The following is a 19,840-nucleotide window of genomic DNA, read 5'->3' on the forward strand; positions in this document are numbered from 1 at the left end:
ATTAGTTTGAGGAGAATGACAGTATGACAGCATGCAGCCATGAGCTAAAGCTAGGCCTTTAGTCAAAACCAGATATGATCTTCTTTTTCTTTCATGACAACTGGGAATTCACAAAAATAGCAGATTGTATTTTTTCAACTTCCAATATAGATCGTGAATCAAAGTCATTGTTTATTATGTATTACCCGTGATATTGTTTGTGCATGCATGCATGTATACATACATACAGTATACATACAAACACACATCCTGTAGGATCTGTCTGTTGGTGTGTTAACTTATATGAAGCCATACAATTCAATCTAGGCTTTAGGTTTTTATGTTTCCTCAGAGGCCTAGTAGAAACTGTATGGTATATTATGTCTTATAAAACACAGGAATAATGATTTTTTCCAAAGCACGTTTTTAGACTGGGGTTGACATTTAAAAGCACCATATTCCTCGCCTTTTTAGTGGGATATAACTAGACTTAAAGCTGCGATACTTAAAAAGACGCCCTACACTTCCACGGGTCACCATCTCTGAATAAAGACTTTGTGCTGGTATTTCCTTTTATGTTACACCCCGCCCAGTAAAGCGCATGATGTAAAAAGTACAGTATATTGATCTGAAGCCTTCCCTAATGCTTGTGTGAGACTCTCTTCCACTGCGGATAAGAAGACTAACACACCCTAACATCACACTGGAGTCATTAAATCTGTAGCAGCCCTCCAGCCGTCACCGTAGCTGCCTGTGTTCTCTATCAGCGCTGGCGGTCGGGTGGAAACCTTCTATGTCCACTAGTAGTTAGGTAACGTTAGCTTAAGTTGTGGCAAATCTGCAAAAAAAAAATGCTTACCACTAGCTTTCTTCACAGATGTGTTCATAAAGGTGTCTACTATCACAGAAAATGTTGTTCCAACCCAACTCCCTTGGGAAACTCTGTGACAGCTGCTCCAAATTTCATTATACTTTAAGATTTGACATGTCAAACTAGGGGGTTTTCATGATACTGAATACATTGCAAGCATTAGTTTTGCACAAAAAAAACACTCCTTTGCCTAAAAATGCCCATAGCCGTCATCACAAATGTGTCAGCACATTTGGGCACATTTGGGCTATGGCCGAATTTAGCCCAAGGAGTATTTCCGTGCAAAACTAATGATTGGAATGGATTCAGCATCATGAAAACCCCCTAGTTTGACATGTCACATGCTACTTAAAGTATAATGAAATTTGGAATTTGTTGCCAATTATATTGGTTGATAATGGTACCCCAACTTTCAGCAGCTGTCACAAAATCCCAAGGGAGTTGGGTTGGAACACATTTTTATGTGATAGTAGACACCTTTATGAACACATCTGTGGCGAAAGCTAGTGGTAAGCATTTCTTTTGCAGATTTGCCACAACTTAAGCTAACTTTACCTAACTATAGGGTTGTCCCGTTCCCATCACTTGATTGGAAATCGGAGCCTATATTGTCACGTCATTTTCAAATGTTCGGAATCGGATCGGGAGCAAAGAAACATAACAATATTATATACATCATGATATTAGACTGAATATTGTCTGTGATTTTGGATATTGTGTACTATTGTGATATGGCAGTGTGTTCTACAAAAATATAAATATCGGATCGGGGGAAAATCGGTATCAAAACTGTTAACTTTTCAGGAGATGGGGAAAAAAATGACCCGTGTTGCAATGGATCCATTATTATTGTAGTCGTTACTTCGTCATCGGTTCAATATTAGTGAAATAACCCACAGCCACACTTTCAAACATTTAAAAAAATAGCCGATCTCCAAGTTGTGAGCTTGTAGATCGGCAGTTTTTGCTGCTTTTGCGTGACATTGTTGTACGAAGTAGGGCATTAATAAAAACAATGCAGATATATAAATATGGACATACAAGGTTTCTGCTCGACAGCAATGATATTGTCTCCGTGGAAACTTTGTATGTCTACTAAAACTGGAACTTTTCAGGATTCAAATGAAAAACAAAATAGCAGATCTACATTGTACAAGCTCGCGCCGTGGCGCAATGCGACATCTTTCTTTTGAGCTTGTAGATCTGCCGTTTTTGATACTTTTGTGTGACGCTACAGTATGACCCCAAGTAGGGCATTCATTTACGGGAAAAATACCCCCCACAAAAGTAAAAATAGGGCGATACAAGGTTTCTGCGGGACGGTGTGGATATGCTTGTACTTAAAGGACAACTTTAGTTTTTTTCAACCAAGGTTCATGTTTTAGGTTGTTAGAGAAAGTAAAAGATGAGTGTTCATTTTTATTCATTTGCTGCTTTCTTTCGTTTTAGGGATTTTAGCGGTTTTTGACAGGGGGGCGGGGGCATTCGAGCATGGGGCTAAATATGTATTTCTTTACAAAATATTATGGCGATTTATTTTTTTATTATTTACTATAGTCCTACTAGACCCCAGGAAATTACATCTGGCCACAGAAATTCACAGGATCTACTAATGTGAAGGTAGCCTATTGGGGGGAAGCAACACTGTGTTATAGGCTCAATATGTCAGTTTGACACATTCAGTAGATCTCGTGATCTTTGGTGGCCAGATGTAATTTCTTGGGGTTTAGTAGGAGTAGAGTAAATAATAAAACAATAAATCGCTATAAAATCTTGTACAAAAATACATATTTAGCCCCATGCTCGAATGCCCCCGCCCCCCTGTCAAAAACAGCTAAAATCCCTAAAACGAAAGAAAGCAGCAAATGAAGAAAGGTTTACACACATCTTTTACTTTCTCTAATAACAACCTGAAACATGAACCTTGGTTGAAAAAAACTAAAGTTGTCCTTTAACCCTCCTCCGCCCATGCACGACAAAAAAAAGGTTTGCGGCAGCTTGCAGGCAGGGATGCAGACATAAGGCACTGTGATATCTGTCCCATAGAGCGGTGGACTCCTTTATCTATCTCACAGTCACACACACACACACACACACACTCACACAGTCACACACACCACACACACACACACACAGTCACACACACACACTCACACAGTCACGCACACTGCCAGAGAGAGGAGCGATCGCTAAAGCCATTAAATGTGAAGTTTTTCTTTTGGTATGATATCACTCCCGTCGGCCAATATACTAATCCATCTTGTCTGTCTTCCAGATGGAGAACAGGCCCAAGTACTACGGCAGAGAGTGAGTGTACTGTAACTTCATTCCTTTTCTTAATATAACAGCCGCCTGCTCTGCTCTGCACAGCGCAGGGGGCGGGGCTGGGTGTTATCTGTCATTATTGCCTGGTATTAGATGTGGTTTAGTGGTTTAGGGTGTGTGTGTGTGTGTGGGTGTGTGTGTGCAGTACTTATGTATGTGTGTATTGGTAGTTGGCACATGTTTGTGTGCGTATCTGTTTGCTAGTGTATTTTATTGCGTGTGCGTGATAGAATAGATAGTACTAAATGTCTGGGAATAAACTCTACCCAGTAGGATTCTTCCATGCATTATTTTATGCACTACATTATCAGCCATACATTGCAACATTGCGTGTGTTTAAAATGGTAAATTGTTATGGTACTTTGTGTCATAGTTATAGGTCAAATATGTCAGACACATAATATGAAATGAATCGTTTCAGCACACAACTGTGTTGTGAGCTTGTAGATTATTATGAGCTTGTAGATTATTTTCAGCAAGTGTAAAAACAGTCATTACGACGGCAAATACATTTTAGTCGACTAAATCAACTGTAGATTTAGTCGACTAAAATCATATGATATTTAGTCGACTAAAACTAGACTAACACTAAAAACATTTCAGGTGACTAAAATGTGACTCAAACTAAATGAAAACTATTCAAGTCAAGAGACTTATGACTAAAACTAAAATCAAAATGTGCTGCCAAAAGCAACACTGGTAGAGCCTATAGAGAGTCACGGTGGATCTGTCGTGTGTGTGTGTGTGTGTGTGTGTGTCGGTTCCAGGTTCCACGGCGTCCTCTCTCGTGAATATGCTGATCAGCTGCTGGTGGGATCGGAGGGGGCGTACCTCATCAGAGAGAGCCAACGGCAGCCGGGGACGAACACCCTGGCCTTAAGGTAATGTGGTCGTGACAGAAGAACACGCACTAGGTCTGCTATAGAGAGTATGCACATGCATGATTTTCCCATCAGGACACGCCCCCTGACTGAGTGGCAAAACATTGAGCAGCATGGAGTGTTGGAGTTTGGAAGCGCTCGTTGGAAATCACTCAACTGTCCTGCGTATAACACCTGTTTCTAAATGTCACCTCATGCAGGAGGCAGCAAAATGTTGTGTTATTGAAAACAAGCACTTCCAAACTCTGACACTTAGAAAAACAATCAAATGCAGGGCATTTCTTGACAGAAAGTACAGCTCATAACGTTTCTATGGCGGATTTTCATGAAACAAAAACTTTGCCGATAGAGGATAATTCAAGCTTTTCGTTCAGCTGCAATGTTGGTGAGTTTAACATTGTTTAATGCAATCAGACAGGACTTTTCTGTTTGGATGAATGGGCTGTCAAGGCCTAAAAGTAGTTTTTTGCCACTCAGTGGGCGTTCCCGCATAACTTCCAGGTACGATGATGTCACGCGCATACCCTCTATACACTGTAGCATTTACTCATTCATTCAATGCTGTACTGTGTCTGTCTGTACACTCGGTCACAATCAATCACACTCAAATTAATCAATCTATCACTCTTTCAGTCAGTCTGTCAGTCAGTAGGGCCGTCACGATTTTCAAATGTATTGATTAATTGTCACACAAATAATTGGGATTTCATTTGTGGTTTTTGCGTGTTGTAAGCTTGTAGATCTGCCATTTCTGCTATGTTTGAAAAATGTTTGAAAAATGTATGGACATTTTTCAACATGGAAACGATTGACGATTATGCAAAAAATAATTGCGATTAGGCGATTTTGAAATAATTGTGACAGGCCTGTCAGTCAGTCAGTCACTCGCTCACTCACCAATCTGGGAACCCATCGGCAAAACCCAGATTTAAAACTATTCTCTATTCAAAATGATTCTCGATTAAATACATGGGATCTGATTTCATCACAATCTACTCCAGCCAACTGAAGTGACTATACTACAGTAAGTTGAAAATGACTGAAGACATGACGTTTACTGTGATTAGGATGAGCTTAGATTTCATATCACAAACACCATGTAGTGAAAACTCGATTATGAATCGATTTTGAATCGTTCATAACGGGAATCTATTTTTTTGACACCCCTACTGTATTACCTCCTCGCTGCACAGGCAGATAGAGACTAGTACTCACTCACTCTAACTAACTAACTAACTAACTAACACACTGTGTCACCTCCTTGCGACGGGGCAGATTCGGCCACCAGACCCTCAACTACCGCCTCTTCTACGACGGGAAGCACTTTGTCGGCGAGAAGCGCTTCGAGTCGGTGCTCGACCTGGTGACGGACGGCCTCATCACGCTCTACATCGAGACCAAGGCGGCGGAGTACATCGCCAAGATGACCACCAACCCCATCTACGAGCACCTGGGCTACACCTCGCTGCTCAAGGACAAGATGGTGCAGAGGCTCAACTACGGACGGACGGAGCGCCACCGCCGGGTCACCTTCCAGAGAGACCAGAGGGTGAGGAGGAGGACTCTGTTATTACTCTGTGTGACCATGATTAAACCTTACGATTAGGGATGTCCCCCGATCACGTTTTTTTGCTCCACATGATCCGATTCCGATCATTTGATTTTGAGACATGCACCGATACCGATCTTTTCCGACCCGATCTTTATATTTCATACAACACTCTTATGCCATGTGAGAAATGTATGTCACTCTAGTCTAGTCTGTTGCCTTTTACTATAGAAGGACTGTCATCGTGAATTTCTTATTTTTCCATGTCATATGAAAGCAGGGAATCATAGCAAAAAAATATTATTGTAGTGGTTAATTAGATTGAGTGAATCTTGCAACTATAGCTTCAAGTCAAAGTTAAAACTCTTGTAGAGAAGACAGTTTTCACAAAATATCATTGATTATACATCTTTCTTTGAGATTTACATTAGACACAAGCCTATTTAGACACACTATTTGATTGAAATTTAAAATAAAATCTCCGATCGGGACAACCCTACTTACGATCTATCTGTGGTTATGTGGAATAGAGGGCAGATTTCCACTATGGTCCCGGATGCACACTCGGGACAATTGGCAGATGATGTGGTTAGTGTGAATGCTGCGTACCGTTCCCTGGACCGGATCACCCAACCGTTCCCGGGACCGTTCCCATTCCATGGGGAGGTAGTCTCGGGACCGATTGAAGTGTACTCTGATACGGATCGCTGCAATGTGAAAGCAGTTGAATGAAGTGTACTCTGATACGGATCGCTGCAATGTGAAAGCAGTTGAATGAAGTGTACTCTGATACGGATCGCTGCAATGTGAAAGCAGTTGAATGAAGTGTACTCGGGTGGGGAAGAATCAGGTCCAGTGTGAATCAGGCCAGCGGGGACCAGGCAATCGTATTCAGGAACAGATTGAATGAAACTGACTCAGTGTGAATCTGCCCAAATGTCTTTGCGTCCAAAGACTCAACGATGCCTTCTCTTGATCCGTTGCGTAAATAAACCTTGACACAAGTTTTACTCTCCTGTTGAGTAAAGGTTACTGACTCCAATCACCCATCATGCTGGCCATAGCTTTTGTACAAACACTGCTAAATGGCACTAGTTGTTTGAGAGAACGAGGTTAGAGTTTCAAGAAATTGTAGCACAAATCATTTTAAGTTTGTGCCACAAATCATTCTGCACAGTAAGTATATGATCAACAGTGTAATTTCCCTGTACGGCTTACTGTCTCATTTGGAGCAAGTGCAACTCTCCAGAATTGACACATTGCTAGTGTAAACATTACAAAAACATCTGGGTTAACACTGACGGAATGCAATTGCCCTTGAACAGTGTGTGTGTGTGTGTGTGTGTGTGTGTGTGTGTGTGTGTGTGTGTGCGTGTGTGTGTGTGTGCGTGTGCGTATAGATAACAACAAGGCCTCATTTTACATACAGTATGCCGATACTGTCCCCCACACAGCACGGTAAAATTCCCATCCACGGTATGATTGCAGGGCTTGTGTGTGTGTGTGGGAGGAGGTGGAGTGGCCCTCCCTTGTCTGGTGGACAGGCAGAAGTACATTGTCCCCCTCCTCCTCCACCCCCCCGGCATATTCACTTCATCTGCTGCGCTTCGCTGCGTCCTCTGAAAGGTAATGATGACTGAGGGGAGTGGGGGGACGTGTCCCGCCTAGCCGTCCTAGTGTAATCAGACAGACAGCGTTCTTGGCCCGAGACGAACCGCATTACAGTAGCCTTTTGTTTTTCCAAACGCTGGCTGGCTGGTTGCTGCTGCTGCCGAACGATAGTCTGTCAATGATTAACTGTCAGTGGCGGAGGAATGCGTACGGGGTGTCTTGCTCTCTGACTGACTGACTGACTGACTGACTGACTGACTGACTGACTGGCTGGCTGACTGACTGACTGACTGACTGACTGGGGGAGGCAAGACTCTAGCCTCCACTAGATGGCAATCCAACAGAGCTGCTGTGATCTTTTTACCCCTGTCTCCTGACAGATGCAGCTAGGGACTTTGCATAATGTAGTCTTTTAACCTTTTTAAGCATGTATATACAGTATAAATATATTATTTATTTTATTTTATTTTATTTTTTAAAGAACCCATAGTAGACATTTCTATTTTCAGTATTTTTGCCTAGAAAGACTTGCACTAAATAGGACAGGGTTATACAGTGGTTCATTATAAGAAACCACCATTATTCTTCTTAGCAAGGTTAAAATCACAGAACATGACTTTCATACGTTTTCTTTTTTTTTCTTTTCTTTTTACCCTTCATGTCTTTTATAGCTTGAAGATCAAATCAATGACTCGAGGAGGGTTTAACCCCTTTTGGGTGGGAACCCCTTTTGGTGTTAGCATTATGTTATGCTTTAGCTATTGAAAAATAGCAGTGGCGCGCTACGAGCTTGTAGGTCTGCTATTTTTTGGAAAATCGAAGAACCACTGACATAGAAACATAGCTTTTTCAGAAAACTGTCAGGATGTAGAAGACATTTTTAGAATCTGATCTCAGGTGAAAATGGTTTAATTAATGAGTCTTCATGCGGCGGCTGATAGTTTGTCAGCCTGACAGCCGCTGAATGGCAGGGATAATATGACACACCTGTCAGCAGGCGTTGTTATTAACACGCTGCTGCGCTACTATGTGAAGCTGGGAAATGAGTCAGCAGCAGCACTGCAGTCATTTGCAAAAAGTTACGGCTAATTCATACTCTGTCGCACCCTTAGACCCTTTCTACAAGCGTTGCTTAACACTTTGACGGCTTTATATTGATATGTGACATATATACCGAGGCTGCCGGGATTGTTTAATTACTTTTGGAGCATAACGCCAAAGTATTTTTCGCCTTTGATCCATGACAATCCGCTTGAAAACACTCCAATGATTTGTTATTGAGCCGACAAAAAAGCCACTTCCGTGATCCGGGTCATAGACAAAGAGCAAAGCGAGCTAATATACACCCTCGTTCACTTTGCATTGGACTCAGTTTCCCAGAAGCCCTTGCAAGCTGGCGGTTGGTTGATTTCCGGGCACGTCGTCATAACGGGTCCGCCTTGTCACCAGGTCCGCAACAAATCCGCTGTTTCTTTTAAATTATTACAAAACAACGAATTAAACACATAAAACAAATAGCGGGGAAGAACATGGATTGAATAGCGTGGAAAACGGGTTATGCAGCTAAACTGTCAACTCATCAACTGCATCGCCTAATGCAGCAATTGCCAGTGCCCAGATGTCCTTCTAGGCCACTCTGGACCACAGGACAACTCAGAATGACGGGGTGGAACATGGAGATCCTCAGGTAGGTGGGGCAGGAGGAACTGGGAAAAAGTGGTCAGCAAGGGCTCTGGTGGGGGTCATCACAGACGTGTCAACACAGAGCAGGGGGCACATGCTGGTCATCAAGGGAGAGAGGACATCAGGGCGTCGGTCAGCCAGGGCTCTGGCGCGGTTCATCAACAAGACACTCAACGCGGAGCAGAGGGCACAAGCTGGTTGTCGCCTCGTCGGGGAGGAGGGGACATCAGGATAATGGCTAGCCAGGGCTCTGGCGCGGTTCATCATCAAGACACTCAACGCGGAGCAGAGGGCACAAGCTGGTCATTAGGGTAGGTAGGGTGCTGCACAGGCTGGCCTCCCAGGTCAGCGCAGGCAGGAACACAGGACTTGACAGGAGCAGGAGGGTGGGGTCTCCAAGTCTCAGGAAGGCAAGACAAGGGGGACGTAGGAAGTTAAGATCCTGGACAGTGACATCAGTGGCACAGGGAGAGAATGGCCAAAGTGTGCTCTGTTCAGCGCTGGTGAGTTCTGCTGGGTCCAATGATGGCTGGATCTTACTGTCACGGTTCGCAGGTGTTAGGACCCAAGTGCAGAACTCAAACAAAGGCAGGACAAGAAGATCACATAAACTTGACTTTACTAGGGAAATGACAAAGGATAACAGAAGTACATACACATGATACACTGAACATAAAACCTGACACTAACTTAAGATCCAGCACTGAACAAACACAAGGCAGAGTTTAAATAGTCACTGGAGCTCATCACCCAACCTGGCTCAGCTGGTCCCCACAGGTGATGGCACTCAGGGCAATCAGAGTCAGAGGAGCAGGACTTGGGAGAGACAGAGGAAAATCATGGACAAACAGGGGGGCTCAGGACGTGACCATGACAGTCCCGTCCTAACATTTTAGTCTAGTTTTTATTTGTTGACGAAATTGTCAGTATAGTCTTAGTTTTAGTCATCGTGGCTCAGTTTTCATTTAATTTCCATTTAGTTTTCGTCAGTGGAAAAAGGTAGTCGACGGACATTTATCGTCTTCGTTTTAGTCGACGACGTCAACACTGCAGTGCCCTAAAAAAATCACACCCGTGTGAACTGAGTGGTGCAACTCCCCTCTCCCCCCCCCCTGCTCTCCTCTCTCTCTCTCTCTCTCTCTCTCTCTCTCATTAGCAACAGTGCAGCACTAATACTATCTTTCTCTCTCTGTTTCTGGCACAACAGCGCCCCTACTGGTACGGTAGTCATAGTCATACTGGTGCTCATGAACCAACACATACATACTAGGCACACACATAGGTGAACACGGCCATTGCTGTTCCTTGGAGTGGTTGCACCACTCAAAAAACCCCACACTGACTGACTGCAACCTACCACCGAGCAGCCGCTGAACACACAATCAGTCCACATCCTTGTCAAATAACCACAACCAGAGCTGCTCAGTGCTGCTGGGAAAAGCTCCCCTTTGGCGTGGAGGAGTAAACATTGACATGCAGCAGCAGCAGCGCTGCGGATGTCTAGATGTCTGGACTGTCAATTGACTCTGTATAGCTTTAATAAACCACCGCCCTGCTTCGGCTGCCCACTTTAATACAGCGGGAGCTGGAGCGGCTGCCAGGTCGAATGAGCGCCCGGCTTCACAGCTTGCTAGTGGACTAACACCTGCCTCCTCCTCACTCACTCAATATAAACAGAGTGCTGCGCACAAGATAAGGCTGTGTACTGCATACGCACGGATCTATTCACAAGCACCTGTGTCTCATCCTGTCCCTTTTAACCTCCCCACTTACTCCCCATATAAGACAGAAGGGGTGGTGGGGTGGTAGCATATTTAAGCATATTAAAGCTACCGTATTTTGAGTTCCTTCCGTTGTGGTAACGGAAACTGCCCATAGATCCGAAGTCCCGTTAGTCCGAACATGCACTTAGGTTTAGGTTAGGGTTAGAGATAGGGATAGTAATTTCGGAACAATGAACCTTCTGACTAATGACACGGCATCGTGGTAAGTGGGCTGGATATCCAAAAGTCAAAAAAGGGTGAACTCCAGAAAGAAATCCAATGCACTCTGTTCTCAGTTGAATTTAAAATGTAAAAAAAGATCGGATATTTTCTGTATTTCAGTCGGATAACTCACGAATATATTGAGCAAATATTTATCATAGTATGAGAATACAAGTGTGCATATAACATTTTATCTACAGTATATAGGGCTTAAGTGCTTAAGAATATGTCCCCCTCTGTGTTTTTGAGTGGTGCAACCACTCCTACAACCAGCAATGTCCGTGTACCTGTGTACCTGTGTACCTGTTTGTGTACCTGTATGAGCACGAGTATGTGACTTATTAATAGCAGTAGGGGGCGCCAGAAACAGAGAGAGGGGTAGTGCTGTGTCTCTAATGAGAGAGAGAGAGAGAGAGAGAGAGGGGGGGGGGAGAATTGCACCACTCAGTTCACACGTGTGTGATTTTTTTTTAAACAAATTGAACCCTGGTTACAGCACGAATGAATGTAAGAGTAGAACGGAGGCCCGTTCCAATGGCCTGCAAGACAGTAGAGTTTTGCTTAATATCTGAATGTTGACAAAATACACCACACCCATTTAGTGTTGCCATACAGTCAACACTCCCGTGTATTCATTTCATGTCTTGTTGATAGGTTGTACGGTAATTGTCATGAGTGAGTGCATATAGGGTTTAGTACCGTGGGCAGAATTCTCCCACGAGGTGTGACGGATTTGCTTTAATCTGTCTGGACACCTTGCGCTTATACTTTCCTTTGCACGCACTCATGCGGGGCATGCGCGCACACACACACACACACACACACACACACACACACACACACACACACACACACACACACACACACACACACACACTAACAAAGAAACATTCACACACACACACACTAACAAAGAAACATTCACATAGACACGCATGTGTGCACATGTGTGTTTCTACATGTCTGTGTCACTACAGTGGCGTACATGTATAATCACTCGCCACACTGGTTTTGATCACAGCAAATACGCTTCTAATGCTCTGTTGACGCTGGCGGCGACGCGGCGACAGGCTCCACGTCGTTCCCAATGGAACGACATGTAGACGGACAAGCTACAAAGTGTCGTCCGTCACTTGTCGTTGCATGGTGCGCTACAAAAAAAGAAATGGAGCTGAACTCGAGCTGAACTCAAACGATCATAATGTTTTTTTTAGTTCACCATTTCCACGTCCCGTCTCTCTCTTGCCGTTGACTAAACTAGTACCCTGGGCTATTTGACCGCATCCTTTTTGTTAAACCCATTGCAGGACGGGAATACCTTTTGGTGTTTTCTGTTATTCTTTAGCTATTGAAACATGGCAGATCTACAAGCTCATAGCGTGGCACACATTTTTGAGAAATCGTGAAAATGTGGCGCAAATCTTTGAATATATGTTCTTTCACCGTGAACGTTTTTAGCTTCTGAAACAACATATTTTCAGATCGGGGTCGACGGCCAATTTCATATAATTTTTGGGTTCCTTGACATTAAATAGTTTGAGAACCATTGACATAGAAACCGATTTTTCAGAAAACTGTTAGCATTTTGAACCAATTTTTTTTTAATCGGCCTCGGGTCTAAATGGGTTGAACAACAACTCAGCAGCAATGTACTGTCTGTAGCTGGTCATGTGTGGCCATTTGTTAGCTTTGTATTGCCGGCTTGCCGCTAGTGCGAACACTGCATAAGAGAGGGGACTACTGTATGTGACGTGCAGTTACACATCATTAGTTGTTCGCTCTGGGGCCGGCCCCGCTTGCATAACAGAACACATCTCGGGACAGATGACTGTGTGTGTGTGTGTGTGTGTGTGTGTGTGTGTGTGTGTGTGTGTGTGTGTGTGTGTGAGGGTGTGTGTGTGTGTGTGTGTGTGTGTGTGTGTGTGTGTGTGTGTGTGTGTGTGTGTGTGTGTGTGTGTGTGTGTGTGTGTGTGTGTGTGTGTGTGTGTGTGTGTGTGTGTGTGTGTGTGTGTGTGTGTGTGTGTGTTTTGTTTGCGCACTAACGCAATGGCCTCTCTCTCCTGCTTTGTCAGCATAGTCAAAAATAATTGACGCCTATTTATCTCTCTTTTGATTGTGAGTGACTTGTGAAAACAATAAGGAGGCAACGCCTTATTACGAAGCATACATGTTCAACGACAGCCCTTTTTAACAACGATGTGACTTAACAGTCGGCTCGGGACACAGTAGCTATTTCTAGTCGAATTTTTTTACAAAGGGTCCGTGTCTTCCATTCGTGGACACTGTGCGGTATTCTTTGGGCTTCTGTATGCCCTGCGCACACACAGAACGTCTATTTCTCTGTTGGTCAGGGTTCGTTCTGTGGGACGTACGTACGCTATACGGGTCGGTCCTGTTTCTTGTGCCCACAGAATGAGTGGTGTTGTTTTTTTTTCCCATGATTCCATGGGGCGGCGGCGGCCACCACCACAGAGTCTGCTCAGCTGTGCCCGCCCGCCCCGCACACCACAGTGCTTTGTGGGAATAAAAAGGGGTCAGGGCCGTTGTAAAGAAAGCAGGGGCTTTTATTTTATTTTTTCTTGTCCACCTTTTGTGCCCTTTCTTCTGTGGCTCTTCTCTAAGAAGACAAGGAGCCATCTGCCTCGCGGACAAAGGGCACAGGCCTAATTCTCATACTACCCCCCCCTCCCCCACCAACGCACAGCCACTCTCTCCCTTTCTGTCACCTCCCCCTCCCCCCCCCCCCCCCCCCAGCAGGAGGAAATGTCTCTTGCTGGTCCTTCCATCCATCAACATACAGTACATCCTTCATACTCTCATCTGGTTTGACTGTACATTGTGGCAGACAGTATACATTCACTACATTGTGACAGTATAGAGCGTCGCAGTCCCGCCCCCTCGAGAGACCCGGAAAAGAAATCCCCGTTCATTTTCCTCATAGACTTTTCAGAAAGTATTTTTTTAAAGACGTTACGCCGCGGACAAAGCCAACTCTTGTCGTGACAAATCATGACAACAAACACAATTTTTCGGGCCAAACAAAGAATTAGAAAGTAGAAAAAAACATGGTACATGATGGTACATTGTGGCAGTACATTGTGGCAGTACATTGAGGCAGTACATTGTGGCAGTACATTGTGGCAGTACATTGAGGCTGTACATTGTGGTAGTACATTGTGGCAGTACATTGTGGCAGTACATTGAGGCAGTACATTGAGGCAGTACATTGAGGCAGTACATTGTGGCAGTACATTGTGGCAGTACATTGAGGCTGTACATTGTGGCAGTACATTGAGGCTGTACATTGAGGCTGTACATTGTGGCAGTACATTGAGGCAGTACATTGAGGCAGTACATTGTGGCAGTACATTGAGGCTGTACATTGAGGCTGTACATTGTGGCAGTACATTGAGGCAGTACATTGAGGCTGTACATTGTGGCAGTACATTGAGGCTGTACATTGAGGCTGTACATTGTGGCAGTACATTGAGGCAGTACATTGAGGCTGTACATTGAGGCAGTACATTGAGGCTGTACATTGTGGCAGTATTGTGGCAGTACATTGAGGCTGTACATTGAGGCTGTACATTGAGGCTGTACATTGAGGCTGTACATTGAGGCAGTACATTGTGGCAGTACATTGAGGCTGTACATTGTGGCAGTACATTATGGCAGTACATTGAGGCAGTACATTTTGGCAGTACATTGAGGCAGTACATTGTGGCAGTACATTGAGGCTGTACATTGAGGCTGTACATTGAGGCAGTATTGTGGCAGTGCATTGTGGAAGTATTGTGGCAGTACATTGTGGCAGTATTGTGGCAGTACATTGTGGCTGTACATTGAGGCTGTACATTGAGGCTGTACATTGAGGCTGTACATTGAGGCAGTACATTGAGGCTGTACATTGAGGCTGTACATTGAGGCAGTATTGTGGCAGTACATTGTGGCAGTACATTGTGGCTGTACATTGAGGCTGTACATTGAGGCTGTACATTGAGGCAGTACATTGTGGCAGTACATTGTGGCTGTACATTGAGGCTGTACATTGAGGCTGTACATTGAGGCTGTACATTGAGGCAGTATTGTGGAAGTATTGTGGCAGTACATTGTGGCAGTATTGTGGCTGTACATTGAGGCAGTACATTGTGGCAGTACATTGTGGAAGTATTGTGGCAGTACATTGTGGCAGTACATTGTGGCAGAACATTGTGGCAGTACATTGAGGCTGTACATTGAGGCAGTACATTGAGGCTGTACATTGAGGCAGTACATTGAGGCAGTACATTGAGGCTGTACATTGTGGTAGTACATTGTGGCAGTACATTGAGGCTGTACATTGAGGCTGTACATTGAGGCAGTACATTAAGGGCAGTACATTGAGGCTGTACATTGAGGCTGTGCATTGAGGCTGTGCATTGAGGCTGTACATTGCTCATTGTGTCCTAGCAATAGATGGCAAACCCTGATGATAAATGTCCCCTCCTGACCTGTTCTGTCCCATACATAACGCTGCTCCTCTGTACTGTATGTCTCTCTCTCCCAGCCCACTAGTGGCCTCTCATACAGTCTCAGACTGTCTCAAACGCGTGGCTGCCTGCTGTGAAACATGGGGTACATTGGCGTCCCGACTCCCCAAAGCAATTTATTTTTAAGTATGGCTTCTGTGTCTATGAGGACCGCAAGCTCACAATCCTCTTAGTTTTTTTTTTTTACATTTTTATCTCAGCTTTGCAGTCGCCCTTTCGCGTCTTTCTTTCTGCTCTCTCTCTCCCCTAGAATTCCATTCCGTCCCACTCTCTGGTCGTTCCGGCTCATTCCTTCCTTCATCATCACAAAGTCCTACTCTTTATTCCCTCGCTGACCCTTTTCATTATGTCACACAATACCCTCTGTCTTTTAGCATGACTTATTTTCTTGCACATTCTCTCTTCTTATTATTATTCTTCGTCGTCTTCTTCTTCTTCTTCTTCTTCTTCTTCTTCTTCTTCTTCTTCTTCTTCTTCTTCTATCTTTGTTTTCTCAGCATCTCCTTCAGACAGGGGTCGTTTTAGAAAAGGTTATGAGCGTGGAATCCCATATTTGGTATTTGACTCGCAATGTGACGCTACATTTATTCAAGTGTACTGCTGTGGGGTTTTTTTTGTTTGTCCCGTCACCGATAGGGTTCTGAGTTTGTTGATTATCCAAAGAGTAAAAGGTTGGCTGCTACTGTACACTCTACAGGTCGTTGCAGATGCCGTTCTAGTGATGGGGATGAACGCAGTGTTAAGACACAGTAATGTTTGGCACTAGTGGCACCAATCATGTCTGCAGGCCTACAAAAGAGCTCCCCTGTGGGATTTTTACTGAAGGGTTTTGTTCTTCATCGTGCACTGCATGCAGGATTACAGTAGCCAGTACGTTTATTGTCGTAATCCCTCCCAATCCCAGTATATTTGGATAGGGATTTGGTGCTGGTGATCTGAGAGCTAAAGGCTATCTTCAGGCTGGCAGCCCCCAAATCAGATTGGTTTTTTAAATGATTTTTCTTTTGTGGCTTTCGCCTTTTATTTTTATTTTTTATGGAGGGACAGACAGTAATGGGGAGAAATGGGGGGGATGACATGCAGTAAAGGTCGTCGGGATCGGGAGTCGAACCCGCGGCACACTGCCAGATTGGATTACCAGCCAAGGTGCCTGGACCGCTGAGCCATGGCCCATGAGGTCATCAGATTGGTTTTGATCAAGTTTGTATCAGTGTAAATCAAATCAAATTTGAGCCACGGCTCTAGGTGGTTTAATTATGCAAATCGTTTGTCGGGTGGAGGAAACCTCACGTCCAAAACTGTTACTTCTCAGGGTTCAAATTTAAAAGCAGCAGAAAAAAACCCAGCAAAAAGTTAGAATATGGAGATAAGAAGATAAAGATTTCTCTGTGTCTCGGCCTGGACACTCGGACGCTGAAGCTTGATTTAGACTACGGTACTACGGTGTGAAATAGGTATAAAGTTAAACTGTTAAGCAATACTCATGCCTGTGTCATTATGTGGTTAACACAGCAACCAATAGAGCGTCACAGTCCTGCCCCCTTTCATGACGACGCCAGGCCCAGGAAATAATTCCCAATGCATTTTCCCCATAGACATTTCAAAAATTATTTATTTAAAGACCTTTTTAAGCGTCATACAAAGCCAACTCGAGTCGTGACAAATCATGACAACAAACACAATATTTTGGACCAAGAAGAAAAACAACAAAAAAGTGTTGTAACCTGCCCTTTTCTTCTTCTTTCTAATTATTTGTTCGGCCCGAAAATATTGTGTTTGTTGTAATGATTTGTCACGACAAGAGTTGGCTTTGTCCGCGGCGTAAACGTCTTTAAATAAATACTTTCTGAAAAGTCTATGAGGAAAATTAACGAGGATTTCTTTTCCGGGTCTCTCGAGGGGGCAGGACTGCGACTACGCTATATAGGGTATAGCCATATAGCTGAATGGTACAGACAGAGGCGGTCTGGGGAAACAAACGGAAGGTCCCAGGTTCAACGAGGTGTCCACGAGCAAGACACGATGTAACCATTAACCCAGCACTCAGTATGACCACCTGAGCAGCCATCAGCTGGGTGAAGCTGAGTCCACCCCCACCCCCCCTTGAGATTATTACGTCCTGCGTTATATTGTTAGTGCTAGATTATTAGATTGGTTGACGAATGTCTGAATGCACAGACCGGCGAATCACTTGCAAATTACCAGTGTGGACAGTCAGTATATATATAAACTTTATTACAGGCTCGTGGCCCACAAGGTAAGACAGTACATCACATAATACGAGAATACAAATAAATAAAAATACAGTAAATTTACCCAGCCCCACAGGTTACTACTCTAGGCGAGGCACTCATGCCAGTGTCCTCTGATGGTAGAAGTGTACCTTACAGAACTACGGCCCGGGTCTGTCATCTGTCCAATGAGTCTATTCAGTGAGCGATCCAGCCTGCTCATGAATTTGAATGTCAGGTTCCTCAACAGATGAATGTAGTGAGACCCAATGAACAGAAAAGCCCACTGGCTCTAGTGCTCCTGGGTTTTTTTTCAACAGGATTCGAAGACAGTCATTATAGGCTACTTTCAGTTCGCGTAAACTCTCCTTCTTATACTGAGGGAGGGCAGAATCCATTTCTTCCGACCGACGGTCGGTCGCTTTAGCACCGTCGCGACGCACCGTCGAACGGTCCTATTTCGGTCCGTCGGTCCGTCGTTCCGTCGGTCGGTCGGTCTGTGGCTCCGTCGCTCCGTCGCTCCGTCGGTCCGTCGCTCCGTGGCTCCGTCGCTCCGTCGCTCCGTCGGTCGGTCCGTTTTTGCGTCGCGACGGACCGCCGGTCGTAGGTTTAGGGTGGATGGATTCTGCCCTTGCTGCCCAAATGGTAACTCTGTCATTTCTCTACCGTTTTGGACGGGGGTGGGCTCTTTGGAATCGTGTGGCCCCCCTGGAGGTTTCTATGGGGGTCTCGAGGTTCGGGGACCCCTGGGGACCCCCAGGGACCCCCAAATGGTAATGTCACCTGTGGACACTAACTGTAATTGTCTCGCTGTCTCGCTGCTGCGCTGCGCCGCACAGACAGCAGCTTGTGTGTAACATGTGCGTTCGTGCCGTGTTGCTGGTATATTATTATATTTTTTGCGCCGCCGCGTTGTCTCGCTGCTGCGCTGCACAGACAGCAGCTTGTGTGTAACATGTGCGTTCGTGTAAATGTTCGTGTAAATGTTTTAGGTCGACCAGTGTGGACAGTCAGTATATATATAAACTTTATTACAGGCTCGTGGCCCACAAGGTAAGACAGTACATCACATAATACGAGAATACAAATAAATAAAAATACAGTAAATTTACCCAGCCCCACAGGTTACTACTCTAGGCGAGGCACTCATGCCAGTGTCCTCTGATGGTAGAAGTGTACCTTACAGAACTACGGCCCGGGTCTGTCATCTGTCCAATGAGTCTATTCAGTGAGCGATCCAGCCTGCTCATGAATTTGAATGTCAGGTTCCTCAACAGATGAATGTAGTGAGACCCAATGAACAGAAAAGCCCACTGGCTCTAGTGCTCCTGGGTTTTTTTTCAACAGGATTCGAAGACAGTCATTATAGGCTACTTTCAGTTCGCGTAAAATCTCCTTCTTATACTGAGGGAGGGCAGAATCCATTTCTTCCGACCGACGGTCGGTCGCTTTAGCACCGTCGCTCCGTCGCGACGCACCGTCGAACGGTCCTATTTCGGTCCGTCGTTCCGTCGGTCGGTCGGTCTGTGGCTCCGTCGCTCCGTCGCTCCGTCGGTCCGTCGCTCCGTGGCTCCGTCGCTCCGTCGGTCGGTCCGTTTTTGCGTCGCGACGGGCCGCCGGTCGTAGGTTTAGGGTGGATGGATTCTGCCCTTGCTGCCCAAATGGTAACTCTGTCATTTCTCTACCGTTTTGGACGGGGGTGGGCTCTTTGGAATCGTGTGGCCCCCCTGGAGGTTTCTATGGGGGTCTCGAGGTTCGGGGACCCCTGGGGACCCCCAGGGACCCCCAAATGGTAATGTCACCTGTGGACACTAACTGTAATTGTCTCGCTGTCTCGCTGCTGCGCTGCGCCGCACAGACAGCAGCTTGTGTGTAACATGTGCGTTCGTGCCGTGTTGCTGGTATATTATTATATTTTTTGCGCCGCCGCGTTGTCTCGCTGCTGCGCTGCACAGACAGCAGCTTGTGTGTAACATGTGCGTTCGTGTAAATGTTCGTGTAAATGTTTTAGGTCGGCCGGTCGGTGATTTGGTCTGTCCTTCATATATTTTTTTTTCTGCTCTCGTTGGACTTAACTTTAAAAGTCCAATGGAACACCTCTTTGTAACGGGCCGCTGTAGTATAGTGGTCTAATTCCTCGCCTCTCTATTCTTTTTTGCTGAGGACGCTGGTTCAATTCCCGCTCGCGGCAGACCA

At 45.1% G+C, this 19,840-nt stretch overlaps 1 protein-coding gene across 3 annotated transcripts in view; it reads left to right on the forward strand.

Moving 5' to 3' along the window:
* The window catches only part of chn2 (chimerin 2), a 76,390-nt gene that overhangs the window by 32,519 nt on the left and 24,031 nt on the right, over positions 1–19,840 (forward strand). For all 3 annotated transcript variants that reach the window (XR_014569069.1, XM_083761581.1, XM_083761582.1), the window contains 3 exons: positions 3,126–3,157; positions 3,943–4,056; positions 5,332–5,605. Coding sequence is in view for 2 of the 3 variants with exons in the window: in XM_083761581.1 (XP_083617707.1) it covers positions 3,126–3,157; positions 3,943–4,056; positions 5,332–5,605 (420 nt within the window). In the remaining variant the exon portion in view is untranslated. The remainder of the gene's footprint in view (positions 1–3,125; positions 3,158–3,942; positions 4,057–5,331; positions 5,606–19,840) is intronic.

The sequence above is a fragment of the Protomyctophum parallelum genome (assembly GCF_964188405.1).
Source record: "Protomyctophum parallelum genome assembly, chromosome: 3".
NCBI classification, from domain to species: domain Eukaryota; kingdom Metazoa; phylum Chordata; class Actinopteri; order Myctophiformes; family Myctophidae; genus Protomyctophum; species Protomyctophum parallelum.